Source organism: Excalfactoria chinensis, chromosome 23 (assembly GCF_039878825.1).
Source record: "Excalfactoria chinensis isolate bCotChi1 chromosome 23, bCotChi1.hap2, whole genome shotgun sequence".
NCBI classification, from domain to species: Eukaryota; Metazoa; Chordata; class Aves; order Galliformes; family Phasianidae; genus Excalfactoria; species Excalfactoria chinensis.
This window is the reverse complement of record NC_092847.1, coordinates 577271-597144: the sequence shown is the minus strand read 5'-3', so window position 1 is coordinate 597144 and position 19874 is coordinate 577271. Positions and strand designations below refer to the sequence as shown.

At 53.2% G+C, this 19874-nt stretch overlaps 1 protein-coding gene across 4 annotated transcripts in view; it reads right to left on the bottom strand.

Annotated features, from left to right (window-relative positions):
• PPFIA4 (PTPRF interacting protein alpha 4) overlaps positions 1–18718 on the bottom strand; it is a 42607-nt gene extending 23889 nt beyond the window's left edge. For all 4 annotated transcript variants that reach the window (XM_072355850.1, XM_072355851.1, XM_072355852.1 and 1 more), the window contains exons 1-2: positions 18644–18718; positions 1470–2285 (exon numbers count right to left, since the gene is read on the bottom strand). In XM_072355850.1, coding sequence (XP_072211951.1) covers positions 1470–1706 — 237 coding nt within the window. In that variant the 5' untranslated portion in view covers positions 1707–2285; positions 18644–18718. The remainder of the gene's footprint in view (positions 1–1469; positions 2286–18643) is intronic.
• Positions 18719–19874: the final 1156 nt, after the last annotated feature.

Here is a 19874-nt window from a genome sequence, read left to right as displayed (position 1 = left end):
GGACACAGAGTGCCACCTCCCTGGTCAAAGCATCCCCAGGCTGCACATGGTCCACACAGTCAGGGCCTGACTCTTTGGAGGCACTAGGAAAGGGATGTCAGCCTCAGGCAGCCACTGAGGTGTATGGGTGCTTAATCCTGATGCAAAAAAAGGTTCCTCCAAGCAATCAGTCTGACCTCTCCCTACTCAATAGGGTCTGACAAACTGCAGTAAGCTCCCGGGCAAAGCAGACATCTGGAAGGAAATACCACAAAGGAGGAATAGGGTAGGACAGGCACGTGGGAAGTCCCCCCATACCCTGCACAGCACCCTGGGGCAGAGACCCGCCGCGTCCCACTTACCTGGTACATGCACATGCTGGGATTAATCCCATTGGGCAGTTGAGTGCCTTTGGGTTTGCTCCCCGTGTTCATGTTGAGCCCTCATCTCCTGAGAGGGTAGCCATGCCCGGAGCCCCCTGTGCCCACATAGGGAAAAGCCAGGCAGCAGCAGCAGCAGCCCAAGGAGCTTCCCCATCTGTTACCCACACTCATGGCATCTCTCACCGCAGGGAAGGGAGCCTCAGCAGGGCACCCAGCCGGTCGCTTTGCAAGCACAGAGCTGCCACCGAGTGCCTTTGTGCTGACCCAGTTTGTTCCGTCCGCACGCTGCCCGTGCGTAGCATGGGGGGACCCTTTATTGGAGCAGGAGCGGGGAGTAAATCCGTGCTGTCCTTTAATCCGAGGCGGCAGGGCGGGCGGTGCGCTCAGGGTGACCTGGTGTGCTCTCTGCAGGCAGTGCTGGAGGGAGAGGAGGGGACGCGAGCCCCCTGCATGTGGGAAGTGGTAGCACCACAGTCCAGCATCTGGGCACCACTCAGAGCAACTCTGGGTCATTTGGACCCCAGGCGTTCCTGGGGAAGCACTGTTGGGTGTTTTGCTTTGGGCAGCCTGCGGGAGAGCTGAGAGAGCCCAGCTCCACGCATAGGGACACAGGTTGCCTCCCTGCTGAGCTGCCTTCCCCTGTCTGGAGCATAGAAGGGATGCAGAAAGCTGGTTGGCCACCAGTCCAAGCTCTGCCCTGGCTGGTGCCATTCATTTTAACCTCCTGTCTCCCCAAGGTGTCCCAAATCCTGATGCCCAGGTGAGGCAGGAGGATCTGAGGTATCAGCACCAGCAGGACGCACGGATGTGTCTGAAGCCTCCTGCTTCCCTTTGGCTGCTGGGATCCCCCCATATCCTACTCAACGAAGCTCCCAAATCCTGCTTCTCCCTGCTGCAAGACCCCACAGGGAAAGCAGCCAGCTGCAGTGCTGCTCTCCTACTCTTCTCTTGACCTCATCTCTCCTAGCAGAAGCTGAGTTTGAACCCAGGTCTCTGAAGCACCTGGAGTGGGTCCCACTGGAGGAGGAGCTGGGAGCACCGCAACACCCAACACAGCCAGCAATCCCAGCAGAGCCACGGCAAGCCCCAACTCCCCCATGCTCTTACCTGTGGGAGGGCTGAATTGAGCTGCCTCTGGAGCTGGTCACGCTCCCTCAGAGCCTCCTGCAAACGGCTCTGAGTGACAGAGAGAGTCTCGCGGGTCTCCCGCAGGGTATCCAGCAGCTTGTCCCTCTCATCCAGCATGTTCACCATCAGCTGCTCAAAGTCAGCATCAGCCTCAGAGCCCTGCGGGGGGCCCAGAGGGTCCCCCTCGCTGATGGTGGGCATCACCTCACACATCATGGTGGGGCGAGACAGGCAGCTGAGGGTGCTGGAGGTGCCCGCTGGGGTGCTGGTGGGTGCTGTTGAGCCGTGGGGTCCCGATCACATCGCTATGGGCTCTCACATGGCAGGGCAGCCAGCACTGGAGGGGGTAACGCAGTGCTGAAGGTGGGGGGATGCCCCATCCCTTCTTGTTTGCCCACCGAGGGCTAAGCAGAAACCAGCATTGCTTGAGGAGAGGCAGAGGGATGACCTTGGAACCCACAAGGTCCTCACAGTCTTAAATCCCCCTGATCTGCTGCGTGGTGCTGTCAGCGTTGTCGAAGCCTTTTGTGTCTGCTGCTCTGATGCCTTTTGAAGGGGCTGGAGAGTTTGTGAGCCACAGGGATGCTCAGAGGGGAATGAAGTGACCCTTGGAGACACGTCCCAGTGGTGAGCTCAAGCTGGCAGCAGCACAGGGCGGCTCTGGGAGATATGTGGGTTGCCTGGGCATGTTGAGAAGTCAGATGAAGCAGAGTTGCTCCCCTTGAGGTGGGTTGAGATGATCCCAGCTGGTGTAGAAACGTGTCTTAGTTTGGAGTTTAAACACAAGGTGGTGACCTGCAGTAGAGATGACATGAGTTCAGATCTCTCCTGCTGCCCGCAGACCCCGCAGGGCACCCACTCAGAACGCTCTGCACTCAGTCACACCCTGGTAGATAATAAAGATGGGCTCAGCACCCACAGAAACATGTTGTGTAGCACCCTGCTCCCAGGTAGCTGCTATATAGCAGCCAGTGTGGTACCAATCAGGCAGGAACACAGTTGCCTGGGTCCCAAAGCTTTTAATGCATTACAATAGATGAAATGCTTGAGACAACATCTGAAAATCCCTGTCTCACCTCCCTTCAAACCAAAAGGTGCACACAGACAAAATGACCTGCATGCAGTTATGGGCCAGAGCAGCCTGTTCTGGACTTCTGAACTGGAATAAAAGCCCAGCATCAAAGAGCCTGAGCACAGCAGGGCTGTTCTGCCCCCCTCAAAGGCAGTGTGTGCAAGGAGATGCTTTTGTGCACACCCGGCCTTGCAGGCACCCGAGACTGAGGAAGCTGTAGCTCCGCTCTTGGGCTGACATTGGCTCATCAGCTGATGGGAAGTTTGACACAAAAACCCTCTAAAAATAGAGAAGTCCTGGCAAAAAAGCACCAGCCCCTCAACGTGCATCAAGCACGGGTTACGCTGCAGGCCAGCTCCTGTGTGCAGGGATATGGGGTGGGGGGTCCCACAGGTGGCTGTCCCACAGCCTCTGCCTTATAGATGTAAGCATCTTGGCAAAAAGGAGCCATATCCTAGGACTAAACCCTATTAGTTTGAGTGCAAAGCCCATACGGAGTGGCTTTCATATCCTGTCTCACTGCTGTGCCTCTGCTTGTGGACTGACAATGGAGAAAGCGTGTCTGTGCCATGGAAAGCCAGATATCCCAAAGCACAGTGTAATGTGAATGGCAAAAGCAGCCCCACGGCTCACCCCCCCTGCTTGGCTACTGGAGAGGAAGTGAAGGAATTAATGTGTGAATTAAGAAACATCAATCACTGTACAGAGGAACGAGCCTCGTGGGTGAAGCTTTGAGGGAGCTCAGAGAGGAGAAATGCTGCAGGGAATGACCAGGAACATAAATCTGATGGAGGCGATGATGGGACGGAAATGTATCCCAGCTGCAAAGGAGACTCACTTGGCATGAGGAGACTGAGACAGCCTTGGTGGCTTCTTGTACCCCATAGAGGGAATCCAAGGGGCTGGACTCATGGGTGCAGGAGGAGATAGGTCCAGATTTACCCCATGCATCACCCAAAGGTACCTTTCCCCAGTCCAGCAGGTACAGGCATTATGGAGGACATGCACTATATAAGTTCTGCTACAAACCTAGACAGCTGGAGAGGCGGGGATGAACCCTCCTAGCACCACAAAGCACTGCCAAAACCCCTCTGAAGTGCATAGACAGCTGGTGGGCAGCTAGCACACGCCTGTTAGGGATCTACAGCTGCCCCATGCACCAGCAGCATCCCTTTGCCAGTGGGTTTCTAACAGCTAAATCCATGATGATGCTTTGTCACCTCCAAGCATGGCTGAAAGCCACGCACAACTCAGGACTGGGAAACACCCCCTGCACAGTGCAGGCATCAGTCCTATTCATAACCACTGCAGACACACACTGACACTTCTTCAGCCCAGCATGATTTAGCATGAAATCCAGCAACATAAATCCTGCTGGAGCAGCAGGGATGGTAGCTGAGGAAAGAAGTCACCTCCTTTGAATGCATCCATTCTCCCACTCCACAGACTTGGGAGTGATTATTTTTGGATCATTTCTGGATTCAGCCATCACGGCTCAAATCAGAGCAACAGCAAAACCACAGTCCCCAGAGCAGTGCAGATAAAGAGAACTGTTGTTGGGGTCCCTCTGTTGCAAAGGCTGTAGCTGTGAAGCTGAGCGATGAAGCTGGATTTGATATCTGCTATTGCTGGGGCTGAAGTCTGCTTGGTGAACAACAGAAAGCAGAGCGTGCAGGGATGTGCACAAACATAGGGACGTGCACACCTGCATGGAGCTCACCCCACCTGTCAGCTCACACCTTCCAGAGATGGCTTTGCTCAGGACAGACCATCACAAACCATTGGATTTTCTCCATCCTTCAACAGGAATAGAAAACCTCTTATTTCCATTCGCCTTCTCCTCTATGTGAAGCTCAGCATTTCTCAAGCAGACCTGGATGCCCAGCCAGCCACTTTTAAGCTCCCTGGGGTCACTGGTGTGCACTACCACCCACAGTGTTGCATGCTTGCCCGTGACTCCAGCAGCAGCAGGGCAGACCAGAGGCAGCCCTTTATTGCTGGATGTCAGAGGGTTCCAAGCCTGCTTGCAAAACACTGCCTGCGAATCTCAACTTTTCAACTGCATCTGCTAAAACCACGTAAATGCCACCGCCTGGGTTTACAGGGCCTTATCTGATGGGATAATCATTGGGTAGAGGAGTGGGGATGCGAGGAGACAGCTGGTGAGCTGAGAAAACAGACACTGTGCAGCTCTAGCTTTTCGCTGGGTATTTTTAGCCCCGCAGGGCTGCCAGGCACAGCCTTGCTGGAAGCAGGTTTGTTGCTGGTGAAAACGTGCTTTCTTTACTACCTCTCCCCTCAAAACTACGCATTCCCCACATTTTTGCTATGGCAAATCAGCACAGCCATGCACTGCCTGCTCGGGGAGGATGGTTTGCAATGACAGAGCCCAGATGTGGAGCAGCTGATGGAGAACAGGGGCTTGTCTTTTTTTCCACCCTCGGGCTGCTTATTTGCTCAGTGTGATGCTGTGGCAGCAAGCTGAGCTGGCAGTGAGATGCTTGGCACCCACCCAGTGCCCTCACTGACAGCCCCACGGGTGGCCCAGGGAGCACCCTGCCTTCTCTTATAGCAGGGAAAGAAGCACCCCCAGCATCCATCCATGCAGGCAGAGACAGCCTTGAGGTTTTCCTCTGAACGGCTTTGCTCTCATCTCAGCCCTGACAAAGGAAAGGGGGGGAAAAAACAACCCTCCGTGGCTCTGTCAGCAAGATCATCACCCCAGCAGGCAGCTGGCAAAGCGGGTTTAACGCACACCTCGGAGGCAACAAGCTCGTGGAGATTGATCTTCCCATAAAAACGTCAGTTTGATCTTTTTCTGCTCCTAGAAAATCCTCATCAGCCGCCCAACCTGCCCTCACAGGAGCAGCACAGCACAGGCCACACTGACACCTGCTGCTAACAGCACAGGGTGAGGGCGGCTGCCCCTCCATGCTGCCCACCACCCCATGCCCGCTCCTTGGGGAGGAAGGAGGAGGATGATGCTCTTTTGCTGCAAGCTTTTCCTTGCAGAGCTTCATTTTTATCACCTTCTCCTTGTGATGCCATGTCAAACACGGTTATACAGACCCAGTGTCGTACCCTGCAAGCATGCTGCTGATGGCTCAAGTCCTCCCCAGCCTCACTGGAGCTGAATGCTGCTTTGGAGCAGCCATCTCTGACCCATGGGGCTGCTCATGGACCGCAGAGCATCCACAGGACCTCATGGACATCTCCAGCCACAGCTCTGCCACAGGCCCACCTTCATTGGGAGATGTGGCAATGACAGGCTGAGAAAATGGAGATCACTCCTGCACATGAGACAAACGGGATGTTGAAACATCCTGGCTTAACAGAGGAAACTGCCACTGTCAGCACAGAGCCTGGAGACTGAAATCTCTACTCACAGTGGGTATCTGAGATGCTTTTGCCATGTGCTCATGCAGGCAGTGGGCTGGGATGTCACCTCCCAAGGCATTTCTCCCATAGCAGAGCTGCTGCTTGTGGCATGCTGTCCAGATGGGGCTTGTCTACATTGGAGACATCTGGCTGAGCTCCCCACATCCCTCTCCAGCCTCATGAGCTCCAAGGGCCCTTCTCCATCCTTCCTTTCCTTGCTGTGCTCAGGCACAGACCCCCACCTGTATGGTTTCTTATAGTTCCACAAGCCTTAGCAGCACTGTGCACAAACTCGAGCCCCCGCCTCCTCCATTCTGGAGGACACATAGGGAAAATCTTCATCTCAATAAGAAAACCAGCAGATTCAGCCTCATCCTGGCAGCTCTCATAGTTCCTTACATTTACAGCCTTGCTTTAGTGGAGCCACCGGTGTACACTGTGGCTTCTGGGACCTCCGGTAACTGATGAAGGACAAGGAAGACCCAGTATACAGTGAAGCCCATATGCTGGTGGCATCTCCACATTCCACACTGCAGCCCTGCTGACAGCAGATACTGCACAGATGGCACTCAGCCGTTGCCAGGGACAGCCTGTGGCCAGGACACCCAGGGACAATGAGGGAAATGGGGCATTCTGCCTAGAAATAAGGTGCCAATTTCTTAGCGGTAGAAGATTGATTCACATACTGAAGGGCGAGATGGTTCTGCACTTGGAGAGTCACCGCTACTGAGATCTGTGCTGCGGGTGTAACTGAGACAAGGGGTTGTGATGCTTGCTCTCTTGCTTGACCCCAGTGCCACATCCTGGGGAGGAGATGCAGCAGGATGGGATGCTTAGGCAGCATCCCCAGGGCTTGGACCATGTCTTAAAGGTGGCAGGGATGCAGTGAGTGACTCTAAAGCATAATCAAAGCAGTAGGAAGACAGAGACTCCCAGCATCTGACCTGAATGCTCACCCCTGCTCTGAAGGCTTGCTCCAAACCCACAAAGCTGTTCCCATCCTCATACTTGTCTCGCTCCAAGCTGCTAACTCAGTGGAGAAACAGGGAGGAAAGATGTCCAGATCTAGCTGCTGCTTTGCAGTAAGTAAGTGTTAGTATTCCACTGATATTTATAGTTCCCTGTGGGAGGGGAGGCATTACACACAACTTCCAGCGGGTATTTTCAGAAAGCCACCTGCTCACCACCATTGTGCAGGAACACCTTTGTTCTGCAACAAAAAGGTTCATCAGACAATGAGCTGAAATCTCTGCCACATCATCCAGGCCAGACACGGGATGCGTGGGGCAGGGGATGGTGAGCACCCCAGAAGGGGATGGCACCACATCTGAGCTCAGCCATGTGTGCATTGACAGGATTACTGCTTGGAGTGCATCACAGTGGTCATGCTACGGGCCCTGACTTAGTTTCCCTGCTCCTAGTCTGTCCCCATCAGACCCCAGAGAAAGGCAAAACCTATTTGTTGCTAGGAGGAATCTGGCACAGGAAGGGACCGCTGGGGTAAAGACACCAACAGGGACTGAAGGACAGGACCAAGGGAGTGACACTGACTGCAGGTGGGACTCAGAGCAGTGGATGTGATTTCACATGGGGTTTTTGCCATGGGCACATCCCTCCTGCCACTGTGACATTTGCAATGAGGAGTTATTTCACCCAGGAGCCTCACACCCCGGAGCTGGGGCTGTCCTCCTCACTGCCAAACCAGCACCCACGTGTGCTAATTTATTCAGCAACTAAGGAAGAGCTGCCAGCACAAAGGGAGCTGCTGAAATCTGCACTGGGGGTGCAAAGCCCAGAGAAAAGCCATGGAGGAGCCTCATCACCCAGCCAGACACTGGCATCCATATCACAGCCAGCAGCTGAGGCTCATGGCACGGCCCTGGGGACATGGGAGGCTGCAAGCTGGAAGGAAACCCAGCTGCAAACACAACCCAACACACCTCCACACCCAGGAGCATCATCCTCACCTTGAACGTGGGCTGCACGTTTGGGGTGGTGTTGAGGAAAAGCCCAGGGAGGTAATGAGTGAGCCAGAGTGGCAACTTGAACTTTTAATGTGAAATTTGGGAACTACTGGCACATATTCAGAACTAGCAGCGGGTAGACTGGGGAAGTGCCCAGTGCTGCTGGCTCTGGTTTGGACTGCGGCAGGCTTGGGAACACATCCCTCAGTTTCACTCTTGGGGGGGGGGGTTTCACAGCCAATGCAACCTGAATGGGAAAAGCAACGCTCCAAGAGCATGACCCACACCACTGGGAAGCCTCCAGAGCTCAGCACATCACCGCCACTTTAGCACACAAGCAGAGATAGAAGCAGTGAGACACTAAGCCTTCCCCGTGCCCACCATTCTACATGCAGGGGCTTCCCCAGGTGCTGGAGGACACCACCTTCTCCCACTCTCCTAGACATGGGAGATTTTAATTCTTCCTGCCCAAGAAGAACACCAACATTGTGGCTTAAGCTCTGGATGACCCCAACCAAAGTCATAATGGACAGTTTTGGTAACCCAGGGATGTGGGGGCTCCCATTGCATTCATCCCCTCTGCTTTCCCTTTCTTATGTAAAATGCAGGCTAACACCACTCTCCTCCTAGCTTTCATTTCAGCAAGCTGTTCAATCAATTTGCTGATGGCAAAGTGAATATAACCTCTCTTCACCCAGCTACAGACACTCCTTGGTGGGGAGCAGGACCCAGCATCACGCTCGGCTCAGTGCAATCGGGCACCAAGATAACGGGGCCAGATCCACACAAGGACAGCCCTATGGAAATGACCTCGAGGTTGCCCTGCAAGGCAGAGGGGGTGCAGGCAGCCGGGTGTCAGCTCCTGGCACTGCATCCCTGTGGTTTATGGCAAGTGACACAGGCAGAAGCAGCCGCACGGGGACATCTGAGGACAGTGACATTTAAAAGGCGGCCAGGGGCAAGGCACAGACACTGGAGCTCTGTCTGCCTCTGTCTAACCTACATTGAGCATGCACACATCTCCAACCCACCCTCTTCGTTAAACACGATTAGCCCACAGACAGAGCTTGCTGGCACATAGCTTGCAGGCACAGCACAGGGGCCACGTGCCAGCCCCAGCCAGGCAGCGCCGTGCATTTCAAGCCTGGTTTCTTGCAAGATGGAATTATAGGTGGTGACTCGGCCCTTGCACATCCCCAAATGTCTTGTGGCACTGGCTCACCATGCCTCTGAAGCGTGCATCCCAAAGGTGCTGTGCTTTGGGAACTGAGTCGAGAAGGGAAATCCACATCGTTGTCTCTTAGAACAGTGGAATTAGCTCAATCCCTATTAGCCACCAGAGAAACCTCACAGAGCACCTCAAAAACACCCAAGCATGGGAAAAGCTCCACTTGGAGCTCACTCCTCATGGATGGAGTCCAGGAGGAACTGATAGCAGCACAGCTCTGTCCAGAGAGATAGGGAAGAATAAATCCAGCTTTGTGAACACCACCATCTTTCAGCAGAGCCCCGAGGGCTTTGCCCAGCTCCTCTCACTCCCTTCTTGCTCTCTCTGTCAACCAACACCCCCCACCCCTGCTAACAATCTCCAAGGACCCCATGAGGGATAGATGTGCCATAGGGCAGCTGGCTGCTTGAGATGTCTCCAGAGGCAGAAGATGATGCTGGCACTTTGGAGCATCAAAGGAGAAGTGAATGTATTCCAACTCCATGCCCAGACAAGCAGAAATGGGAAAGTTTTCCCAGTGGTCCCATCACCTATCCTGCTTGGCATGGCCCCAATGGTGCCTTTGTCCTCATCCTCTGCACCAGCACTTGGTGGGGTGGAGCTCAGCATAGAGCTGTATGAGCAGAGAGTGGGGATCACATTGGAGATTCCTGCATATCTGGAGCCCTCTGAAGGTAAGTGGCTTCTTCCCTTTATTTCTGTACCTTTAGCTATTGCTTTTGTGTAAATCTTTGCTTGGTACAGTATGTGACCTTTCTGTTCTGCTGTCTTTGCTGTGCTTTCTGTAGTGTTGCACCTTCATAACACAAAGGGAGCCTCAGGAATGAGGGGAGTAACATGCTGGTATCTGGCCAGCACAGCAAGGTTGGGAGTAGCACCTCAGGAGCCCTGCAAGGATCTGAGGTGTCATTCCCTTCAAGTCTCTTTCTACACACAGACTGAGCACAGCAGCTATGATGTTTTTTATTGAGCTTAACTACCACATTTGCAGGCAGCTTTAAGCTTCAGACTTCTTTACAGTATGGATTTGGATCCTGAACATCCTACAGTGTCCAGCTCCTGCTGGTGTTGGTGCAAGTGGAGCCAGCTACTCCTGCCCAGCTCCATCAGCCATTAGTTGAGGGATAGTACATCCCAAAGCAGTCTGTCCCCAGGACCTATGTAACCATTGCAGTGCTGCAGTCCCTCCAGGCAAGACAGGGGAACACAATGTGCCAGAGATTGGTGGGATGCTCATCCAAGCAGAAGTGGCTCCAGCACCGTGCTCTGTTCTGACCTTCCCAGGCTCAGATGCTCCTTGTGGCCATCAGCCCACCTAAGGTGACCTTTAGCTACTTGTGTGGTGTGGGGGCATTAGATGAGTGACCAGGATATGCACACCCAACAGACAGAGCTCCCTGAACTTGTCTGCACAGGGAAATACACCAATTCACCTTATCAGCTTTTGGATGGGCTTTGGGTTGGACAGCTGTAAGCTCTTCCCTGCTGTCGCGCAGTGGATCAAGGCTATCTTGTTAGAAGTGAAACCTGCTGCTGCGTTTCACCTTGTTAATATTCACATCAGGGCTTTTGCCAAGCCTGAGAGATGAAAGAAGATATGGATCAAATCTTCTGGAGACATGGAGGAATCTAGTTCTGGAGTCCCAAGAACTGAATATCATCGCAGATTGGCTCTCCCTACTCCCTATGCCCCATCAGAAGCATATGGTCCTCCTCTAGCTCAGTATGCTCTGGGGAACCTGAGATAAGGCAAGAAAGCTTCTGGGTCAACCTTGGTCTCGTGGAGAGGAACAGATGGGTTTTCTGGTGGGACTGACATCCTGAAAAGCAATTACACATGAAGACATCCCCAGCAGACTATGATGTGCTCTGGCCCAGGGCCCAAGTCATCGTGGGTATGGATTTTAATTAGGCCCGTTTTGGGTATCTGTTCTCTACTTCCCTCCAGATAATGATTTAATTATTACAGACATGTCTTCAAATTAGCAGCTTCCTCAGTGGAATATTCAGCTGGGATCTCCTCAATTAGTGCCCATCTCACTGCCATTAAAGGATGAGGCAGGAAAACGCAAAGGAAAACTGAAACTTCCAGGAAAGAGAAACCATGCAGGCACCTACCTGCGGAGTAGAGGCCACTGTCAAGCCCCTTTCCTCCCTTTATCTCACAGTGGATTAAGAAGCCTACCTCCAAAACACATGCTGTGTGCCTGCATGATGCAAGACCATGGATGGCATAATGGCTGCTTGTCCCCTCCTGTCAATGAACCTTGTTGCTCAGCAGACCACAAGCAGGTGGGGAGTTCAAGGAGAGAATGATAGACTGGAAGGTAGGAACTTAAACCAATTACTTCTAGTGGGATGGCATGTCTGGTGATCCCTAAGGAGAAAGGAGCTATGGAGACATGGTGAGGACCCCACTTATTGCCTGTGTTGGAGCCTCCCAGCCAGCTCCCTGTTGGGGATTACTACATGCTGCAGCAAGATCCTTAGAGCCTGACATGACTCCCTCTCCCCATGGCAGGTGAAGGAAGGAGAGAATGTGCACATGTGGCTCACCATCCCCTGCCACAAAGCCCCAGTCACACACTGAGACTCTCTTTGGTCTTTTTCTACCAAAGCATGTGAGCTTCTGACTGCAGGAGCTGCAGGATTTCCCTTGCTGGTAGTGCTGTGACTCCCATGTTACAGCCAGGGAAGTGGATTTTGCAGCAGTCTCTGGAGGAGCACTGCTGCCTTTCCCTGCTGCAATGGGAGCTGGGGCTGCAGTGGGGGATCCCTGCTGGCTCCACTGGCACTGCAGCTCACAGCACAGCAGCTTAAACCAGCTGCAGCCCTTGCTGCTGCAAGAAGAGCCCTTGAGCACAGACACGCCTGAGTCTGCATCTGGAAACACAGCTTGGGTCCCTCAAAATGAGCCTAATGCCCTGTTTTTGTGAGCCTACAGCAGCCCTCCTTCTCTGGTTCTCTGCCTGAACACACAAAGCAACTGGGCAGTAAATCAGCTGGGTGATGCAGCCTGTTTCCCAGCTAACAAGGCTGGGGACACAAAGGCTGGGGACACGAAGGCCAGGCATTGCCTGTGTCTGCCCACCTCTCCTGTGGCCACAGGCCTGGGAGAGTTCTGAGCTCTCTGCCCCATTGGATTTGCTATGAGACCATCATGCTTGAGAGTGAGTGGGGTGAGGGAAAAGGCTGTGCTAACACGAGCCCTTTCATTTCCTTGAGAAACTGGGCTAAAGAAGATGGGAGTGGAAGTGACACAAAAGAGAGAGGATATTCATTAACCTGATAAAACCTCCTGGAATATGATAACAGCAGCAATATCAGACACCTCCCCTCTGGCTGGGGACAAAGAAAGGCTCCCTAGCTATGAAGAACAGGAAGAAAATTGGAGTGGAAGAAAGGAAATGATGTCTGAGATGTCAGATGTTATTAAAAAGCCTTTATCTAGGGAGAAACGATGAGCGATGAGAACGGGGATAGAATGGGAAGCTGAACAGCTGTAGAGTGAGTGGGATGTGGAGGAAGCATCCAAGCAGGGCTCTGCTGGCCCCTGACAGCTATACAGTGCCTACGGCAGAGAGCCAACTTCTGGAGGCATGCATGGGGCTGTGCAGCGAGCAAGAGAGAGCAGCAGCCATGGGGAGCCCCATCACAGCCTTGACCCATGTGGATCAATGAGCCCTACAAAGCTGCTGTGAGTGTCTCTGTGCTTTGAGGCATCCTGTGCAGCACCGCCAGCCCTGGACTATACCACTGCCATAACGTGATGTCCCCGCTCCACGTGTAGATGCTACGTTGCTTTCTCAGGTCACCATCAGCACAGCCAGGAACCCACACATACTGGAATTATGAGCTGAGAAGCAAATCGAGTAGTCCCTCCAGCTTCCCCATGAGCAGTGAGATGAAGCCCTAGGAGCTGAGCTGTAGCACGCACAGCTGTGCAGAGCCCCAGCTGGTGCCCACACCAGGTGAGCGTGGCCTCATGTGGCCCCAGCTTTTCAGGCTGATGGCCAAGGAGAGCAGCATGTGGGCTGGATCAGTGTCATGCAGCATTGCGGGCTCTGGCTCCTGCAGCGGAGTGAAGGCAGCTCCAGCCCAGGAGGCTCAGCCAGAGCTGCTCTGGTTCTTCCAGCATAGACACAAAGTCCCTCTCCTGCTCACGCTGCTGAGATGAGCTGGTCCTCCCCAGCCTCTTTGGTGTCTTGCAGGCAGCGAAGCGAGGAGATCTGCAGGCAGGAGTGGCTCAGACTCCCCACTGCAGCTTCCCTGCTTGGCATCATTCTCTGCTGCTTCCCTGTGAGCTGTGTTTGTGGGTAACGCCCCCGAGGGGAGACCCTGACATGCACAAAGCCAACTCCCACCCAGTAAGTGCTGGAAGCAGGCACACACATGCAGAGCCTCTCCTCAACTCTGCTTTAATATGCGTGCAATATGGCCAGAGCTGCTCTGAATCTGACAGTATTCACTTTTCAGAAGAGAACAAGTGCAGCAGCCAGCAAACAGAACACGTCTCCCTGTCAGAGCAAGGTCGGGGCAGGCAGGGTGCTGGGAGCTGCTGCTGCTGCACATGGGATGGACTCTTCCGAACTCAGACACCTTCAGAGCATGATATGGAGACAGCAAAGCTGTCATCTCAGCATCCTCCCAGAGCTGCCAGTCTGCACCAGCTGCAGCCAGCTCTGGGTACCAGCATTACCAGCACTCATCCTGTACCCACGAGTCCTCCCAGATGCACCAGCTCCTTCTTCCAGAGGATCAGCCTTAACCCAAGCTGATGGTGACAGTGGGACAGAGGGAGACTGCAGATCACCTGAGCATGACCTGCAGCACCTCCAGCTTTGGGGAGGAGGAGCTCAGGCAAACTCCCACATGTGCCATAGCTGCTGCTTGATGGAGACATTTCTCTTTCCTCCTCCCCAGCATCAAAACTTGGATGATAATCACTGGATTATTGCCATAGCTTTGGAGCTGCCATATATATATATATTTTATAAAGGGTTTTCATTTGATCATCTGTTTGTAGTTAATTTAGTTACAAGAGTTTTGCAGTGATCATTTTTGGAGATGGCAATCAGATCGTCTCTGCAAGCAGAAATGGCTATCGTTCCCCATCTCCTTTGTGTTTACATGTATATAAAGACATTTTGTCTCCTAAAATGAAACCAAAATAAGCCCCAGCTTTGCTGATCACTGCAAGGCTCTTCATGAGTGCCGGTGTTGCTTTCAAATCACACGTCGTCAATAAATCTAATTCTAACTGCCCTGCAGCAAATGGCATCAGCCTGCACTTTGAGATCTCTCCCACACGTACTCCATTGCCTAAAAATACCAGCACTTTAATTCTCAAATGACTTGGCTATTGTACAGCCACCTTTTCTTTTTATATATATATATATATATATATATATATTGCTGCATGGCTGGGTACAGGACATCTGTTACGCTACAAAGGGTGAAATTCTGCTCTTGGGAGCCAGTGTTAACATAATGCAATGGCTCTGTCAATCTTTGGGGTAAAACGAACGTGTTTCCTTTTGCTCTGTGTGCTGTGAGGTGTCTCACTTTGGGGATGCAGGGACCAGGAGGGGAAGCTCGTCCCTGATGTTGCACCTCTGCAGCAACCAAAATACAGCCCAAAAGTCAACCCACTGCCAAAGAGAATTCCAACTGCCTCTGGTGACTGGACCCAAGCATGCTGGCAGCACTCAGCCAAGGCTGTTTCTGCCTTAGGACGTGGATCTCAGACAGACAGCATGGACAAAACAAACCCTTTCTGGACCTGGGGTGGAAGAAAATACTGCTTTTATCAGGAAAGATGAGCCTGTTGGTCAGGAGAGCTCACCATTAAATGCGGACAGGGCTAAGATAAGCCATTCTGTTGTGTTCAGTGATTAGGGGCTATAGAGCCCTTACTCTGCCCTCAGCATCCCAAAGATGCAGGCACTCAGTGCTGCACTGCCAATGAGGAGCAAGGACAGCAACTGTCCCCAGGCAGATGGGAATCTCCAGAGTTTCCTCTCATCAGCTCTTCCAAGTGGGAAAGCAGTCCCCAGCATCTTGACACGGGTCCTTGAGGGGCTTTAGGTTTGCCCAGTGTGCTACCCAAGCCCAGGTATGGGGCAAACACACAACCTGGTCATGTTCTCCCATGATGGCACTAGGATTTCAAGGCACGATGCTCCATCTCACCTCAGGAATGTTGGGTTTGGACCCATCCCCAAAGGACAGGAGAGCATAGACCTGTATGCCTTGGCTGTGGGGCTCTGGTTGCTTTGAACTCCATGGCAGGCTCACAGCCCACTGAACCATCCAGGTGCTTTATGAGATCACTCCCAAATGGAGAATGTCATCTCACAACCTCACCTGGAGAAATCACACCCTCACAAGGTACTCGTGTGTATGTGGGACAGCTTGGGACCAGAATAACTTCCCCTCCTGGCTGATCAAAGTGTGAATAAATCTGCTACAGCCAAAAATAACCTCTGGACCTTTTATCACTCCTTCCTGCAATACGCTTGAGGGGGGGAAGCCAGAAAGAGGCTGAGATGTGGTTAGTGACTACAGCTGCCAGTCACTGGATTACAGGGAAGATTAACTGAATGTTTGAGGGTGTAAACTTTGTATGAGCCCACCTTTCTCCTCACTGCCTACAACCCCTGGCACCAAAAGTTCTTGGATAGGGAATAGCACCAGGCACCACCAGGAAGATTAAGGGCTTTGGATCAGGTTTATGACACGTATGTTAATGCCTTGGCAAGGCTATAAACACCCTTCCTCATTTTGGAAGCCTGAAGGGCCAGGCTTGGCAGGAGAGGCTCCATCCCAGGATGCAGCACACTCACAAGGCTCCTGAGGAGGTAAGCAATGGGGGAGCATTATGGCTGAGCATCACCCCTTTCCTGCAGTCCCACCACCCAATGCCCAGCCCAGCCCTTGCCTCTTGGCTACTGAACCTTCTTGCCACCACAGTGCATGTATTCTGCCCCAGCACATTATTCACATCCCAGATGATGCTAGCAGGGAACGTAAAACCCATTTGTAATTATGAAGACAATTCATTTCTACCGAGAAAGGGTAAAAACCAAAGCTTTAAACCAGCAGCATGCTTGGCAGATGAACAGCAATGTGGGACAGATCCGTTCTCCTCCAGGCTGGCCCATAGCACCCAAGCCATTCCTTCTCTCTCCTGAATGCTGAATGCCCTCCCTGCTGTACCTTCCCATTCAAAGGAACCAGCTGCTCACGGCTGAGGAGGTTGCAGGGGAGGGAGGCACCACATCAGGCAGCAGAACGCCCTGGGAACTGCCCTCTCCTGGAAATCATTTGCAATGGGCAGGATGAGGAAAAAGAGCTCTCGTTTGTTGCTTATTTTCTTCTTCTTTTTTAATGCAATTAAAGGCAGCCACCCAGCCGGTGCATCTTTACGGCTGCTAAGAGAAGCGTGGAAGAAACTGAAAAATGGGAGCTGGAAAAAAAATAAATCTGCATTTCAGACAAATTCCAGCCTTGTCAGTCCTGCAGGATTACTGCACTGGAGACAGAGACCTTGGAGCTGATTTAAAGCGCCAGGATGGAGATTCAGGAAAGGAAAGGTAACTTTGATGAGATACAGTCAAGCCCTTCATGCCTTTGGAGAAGTTTGGGTACCCGTTTCTAGGATGCCTCCATCTGTGGGACCGAAACCACTGCACTGTGGTGCAGCACTGGGGCAGGCAGGGCTGTTTCCAGCACAGCTCTGCACAAAAAATGAGAGATGAAAACCCACTTCATCCCTTTGGGTGTCCTCACCGTGCAACCGAAACTGACAGCTTTACAGTGTCCTCACAAGCATTTCAACCTGCTTGACCACAGCAGAGACCAAATGAAAATCCAATTATATCAGCACAACTTTCCGAGTAGCAAAGAGCTCGGAACCATTTCACTACTTCACAGCCTGCACTGATGCTGGAAAGTCATCCTTGCACCTGAGTATCAATGGGCACCAGCACCAGCCACCTGCTCCTGCAGATCCCTAACAAACCTCCAGGAAGGCATCAGTCCCACCTCCCAGCCATCACCCTCCTGAGATGCCCACAGGGATGTATGTGTTGGAGCATCATCAAGAGCAGAGATATCCACGACTCCCAGAGCACTGGAGCCACAAAGATACCAGCTTTCCATCTCTACAGGCAGCACCACAAGCAAGAAGCTCCTGGACCACACAGGTACCAAACTCCAGCTGACACCTTGCCTCTGTACCAACTCACAGTGCAGTGCCATGGTGTCAAACCCACCAGGAGAACCTCATTCTAGTATATAAGCAGATGGTGGAAAATGAGCTTAAGCGAATATTTGGCCAGCACCTACTTGGCCAAAACTGGAGTGTCCCCAGAAGGTTTTGTACAGCTTTAACAAAACCTATCTTCCTAAGCCAATTGCGGTTATAACGATGCAATTTGAGGGATAAATGAGGCCCTGAAGGGCTGGTGTTATTCAGGAGGAAATCACAGTGTCTGGAGGCAGCTTGCCATGGCTGTACTGAGACAGGAGAATAGGAACCAGTGTGAGCACAGCTGGAGGCAGCCAGGCTGGCTGGCTGCTCATTGGGCTGATCCAACCCCAGGCTCAATGAACATCCACCCGGTGCTGAGCTCAGGACCATCCCTGTGAGCTTGTCCATGAGCTGGTCCAGCCCCAGGCTCAGTGCTGGGTGGATGCTCGAAGGCTGATTCAGACCTGAGTGGATGCATGCAGGCTGGAGACAACACTGAGGGAGGCAGGAGGACATGGCACATGGAAATCAGAGCAGAAGGCCACAGGTAAGGGCTGATCTCATCAGGATGTTCACCCATAATGGGAAATGGGAGTCAGAAGTGCAAAGGGACAGCTTGGCACCACAGTCGGGGGCTGCTTAGGGCAGAAGACAGCTGGAAAAGCAGAGAACTCCCCACTTCAGGGTTACAGGAATCACTGCCCTTCCCCCCCAAAAACCCTGCAGCTTGGAGGAGGTCCGTCCACCTCTTCACCCCTCCTGCCCACACATCCAGTAGGGATCAGGCAGCCCCCAGCTATGGGGGACACAGCAATCCCCGGGCTCAGATTCCTGGCCTATGGGTGATGCCTATGGACGAGGATGACACCCCCAGGCCCATCTTCTGTCCAAGGGAAACAGGGATGCTCAGCACATCCCTGACTCACAGACCCCCCTCTAAGCAGCAACGGGGTGGAACAAAGCTCCCCCAGCCGCAACACCCTTCGGCCCTTGGAGGCAGCGCATCCCCACCTGCTACAGCGAGGCAGAGCATCCCCGGTCCAACCCTACCGGAGGTAACAACGGGGAGCAAAGCCCGGCCGGCCCAGCCCCAGGGGGGATGCAGAGCATCCCTCGGGATGGCAAAACGAGGAGAGCTCCTCCGGGCAGCCCCACCGGGTGGAGGATGCAGAATGGAGGCTGAGCATCCCCTGCCCTGCCCCGCAGAGAGCCGAGCATCCCCCGGGGCGGCGTGGGCCCGGCCCCGCCCGCACTCACCGAGCGCCGAAGTCGCTGGAAGCCGCCGCCGCCGCCGCCGCTGCCTCCCGCCGCCCGCCCCGCCCCTGCGTCGCCGTCCCCGTCTGGCCCCGCCCCCTACAGCCACGCCCTGCTCTGGCCACGCCCCTCCCTCATGTGGTCTGGGGTCTAGGTGGGATCCTGGGGGTCAGGGTTAACCCTGGGGGGGCGAAAAGCTCAATTGTGGGGCAGGAACTGCCATGGGCAAGAATCTTCTTGAAGGGGCAGGAGCTTTTCCTGGGGCAGGAACTTCCTTGGGGTGGCAGCCCCTATAACAGGAACGACCTGCCCAGAGGTCTCAGCCATCCCTATGGGGAACGAAGCAGGAGCAGACTCAGGCTGTGGGGTGCCACCCCGTGAAGGGCAACCAAGCCCTGGGTGCCCCTTTCCCCACCATTACCCACCCCAGCACTGTGCCCAACAAGCCCAGCACATGTAGGCTTCATTAAAAGATGAGCAATTAATCCAGGCCTTCTTAAACCACAGGTTGCTGCTTCAACCCCTGCAACCCTTCAGCATCCTTTGGGACATCCCTCACCTGGACCATCACGGAGCACTCAGCAATGTAGCACTTGGATATCACTGACAGCCCTGCAGTAAAGCACTGCCTCCTCTGTCTTTGAGCAGGGACATGGAGCTCATTCTGTGATAGTTTTACTGGAGGACTTTGGGATGTCTTAGAAAACAAAGGCCACCAATGTTATCAACCTGCTGGATGAGGAACTGTGCTGGGCACAGCTGGAAACAGCCGTATTTGCAATAGCTCTTGTCCTGATACAACTTCCTCTATTTCCCATGTGTCAGAATTAGCTCCTAAGAACTCTTAAAGCACAACACTGTGATCCAGTTCTCAGATAGCAACTCTCATAGTCCAAGGGAAACCTTTTCAAGTATTGATGCAACCAAAGAGGCAGCTGGATCTGTTAGTACCAGGATCTGGCTGCATTCATTGCTGTTCTCTTTAATTCATATCAGTTGCTCTAAACCCAGACGAATACAACCAGAAACAGCATTTTAGCCAACGGCTGACCTTCCTTGCCCAGAGCAGACAAAACTTTTCCTCTTGCCATATTCTTGGCTGATAAAACCCTCCCGTTGTATTTTAAGGATCTCCGAGAGGAAGAAATGCACTGAGGGCTGCACAGTGTCTACTGGGATGGTGATGGGACTGAGCTTGTGCCTTTCCTATGGCTGCAGGACAGCCATATAAATG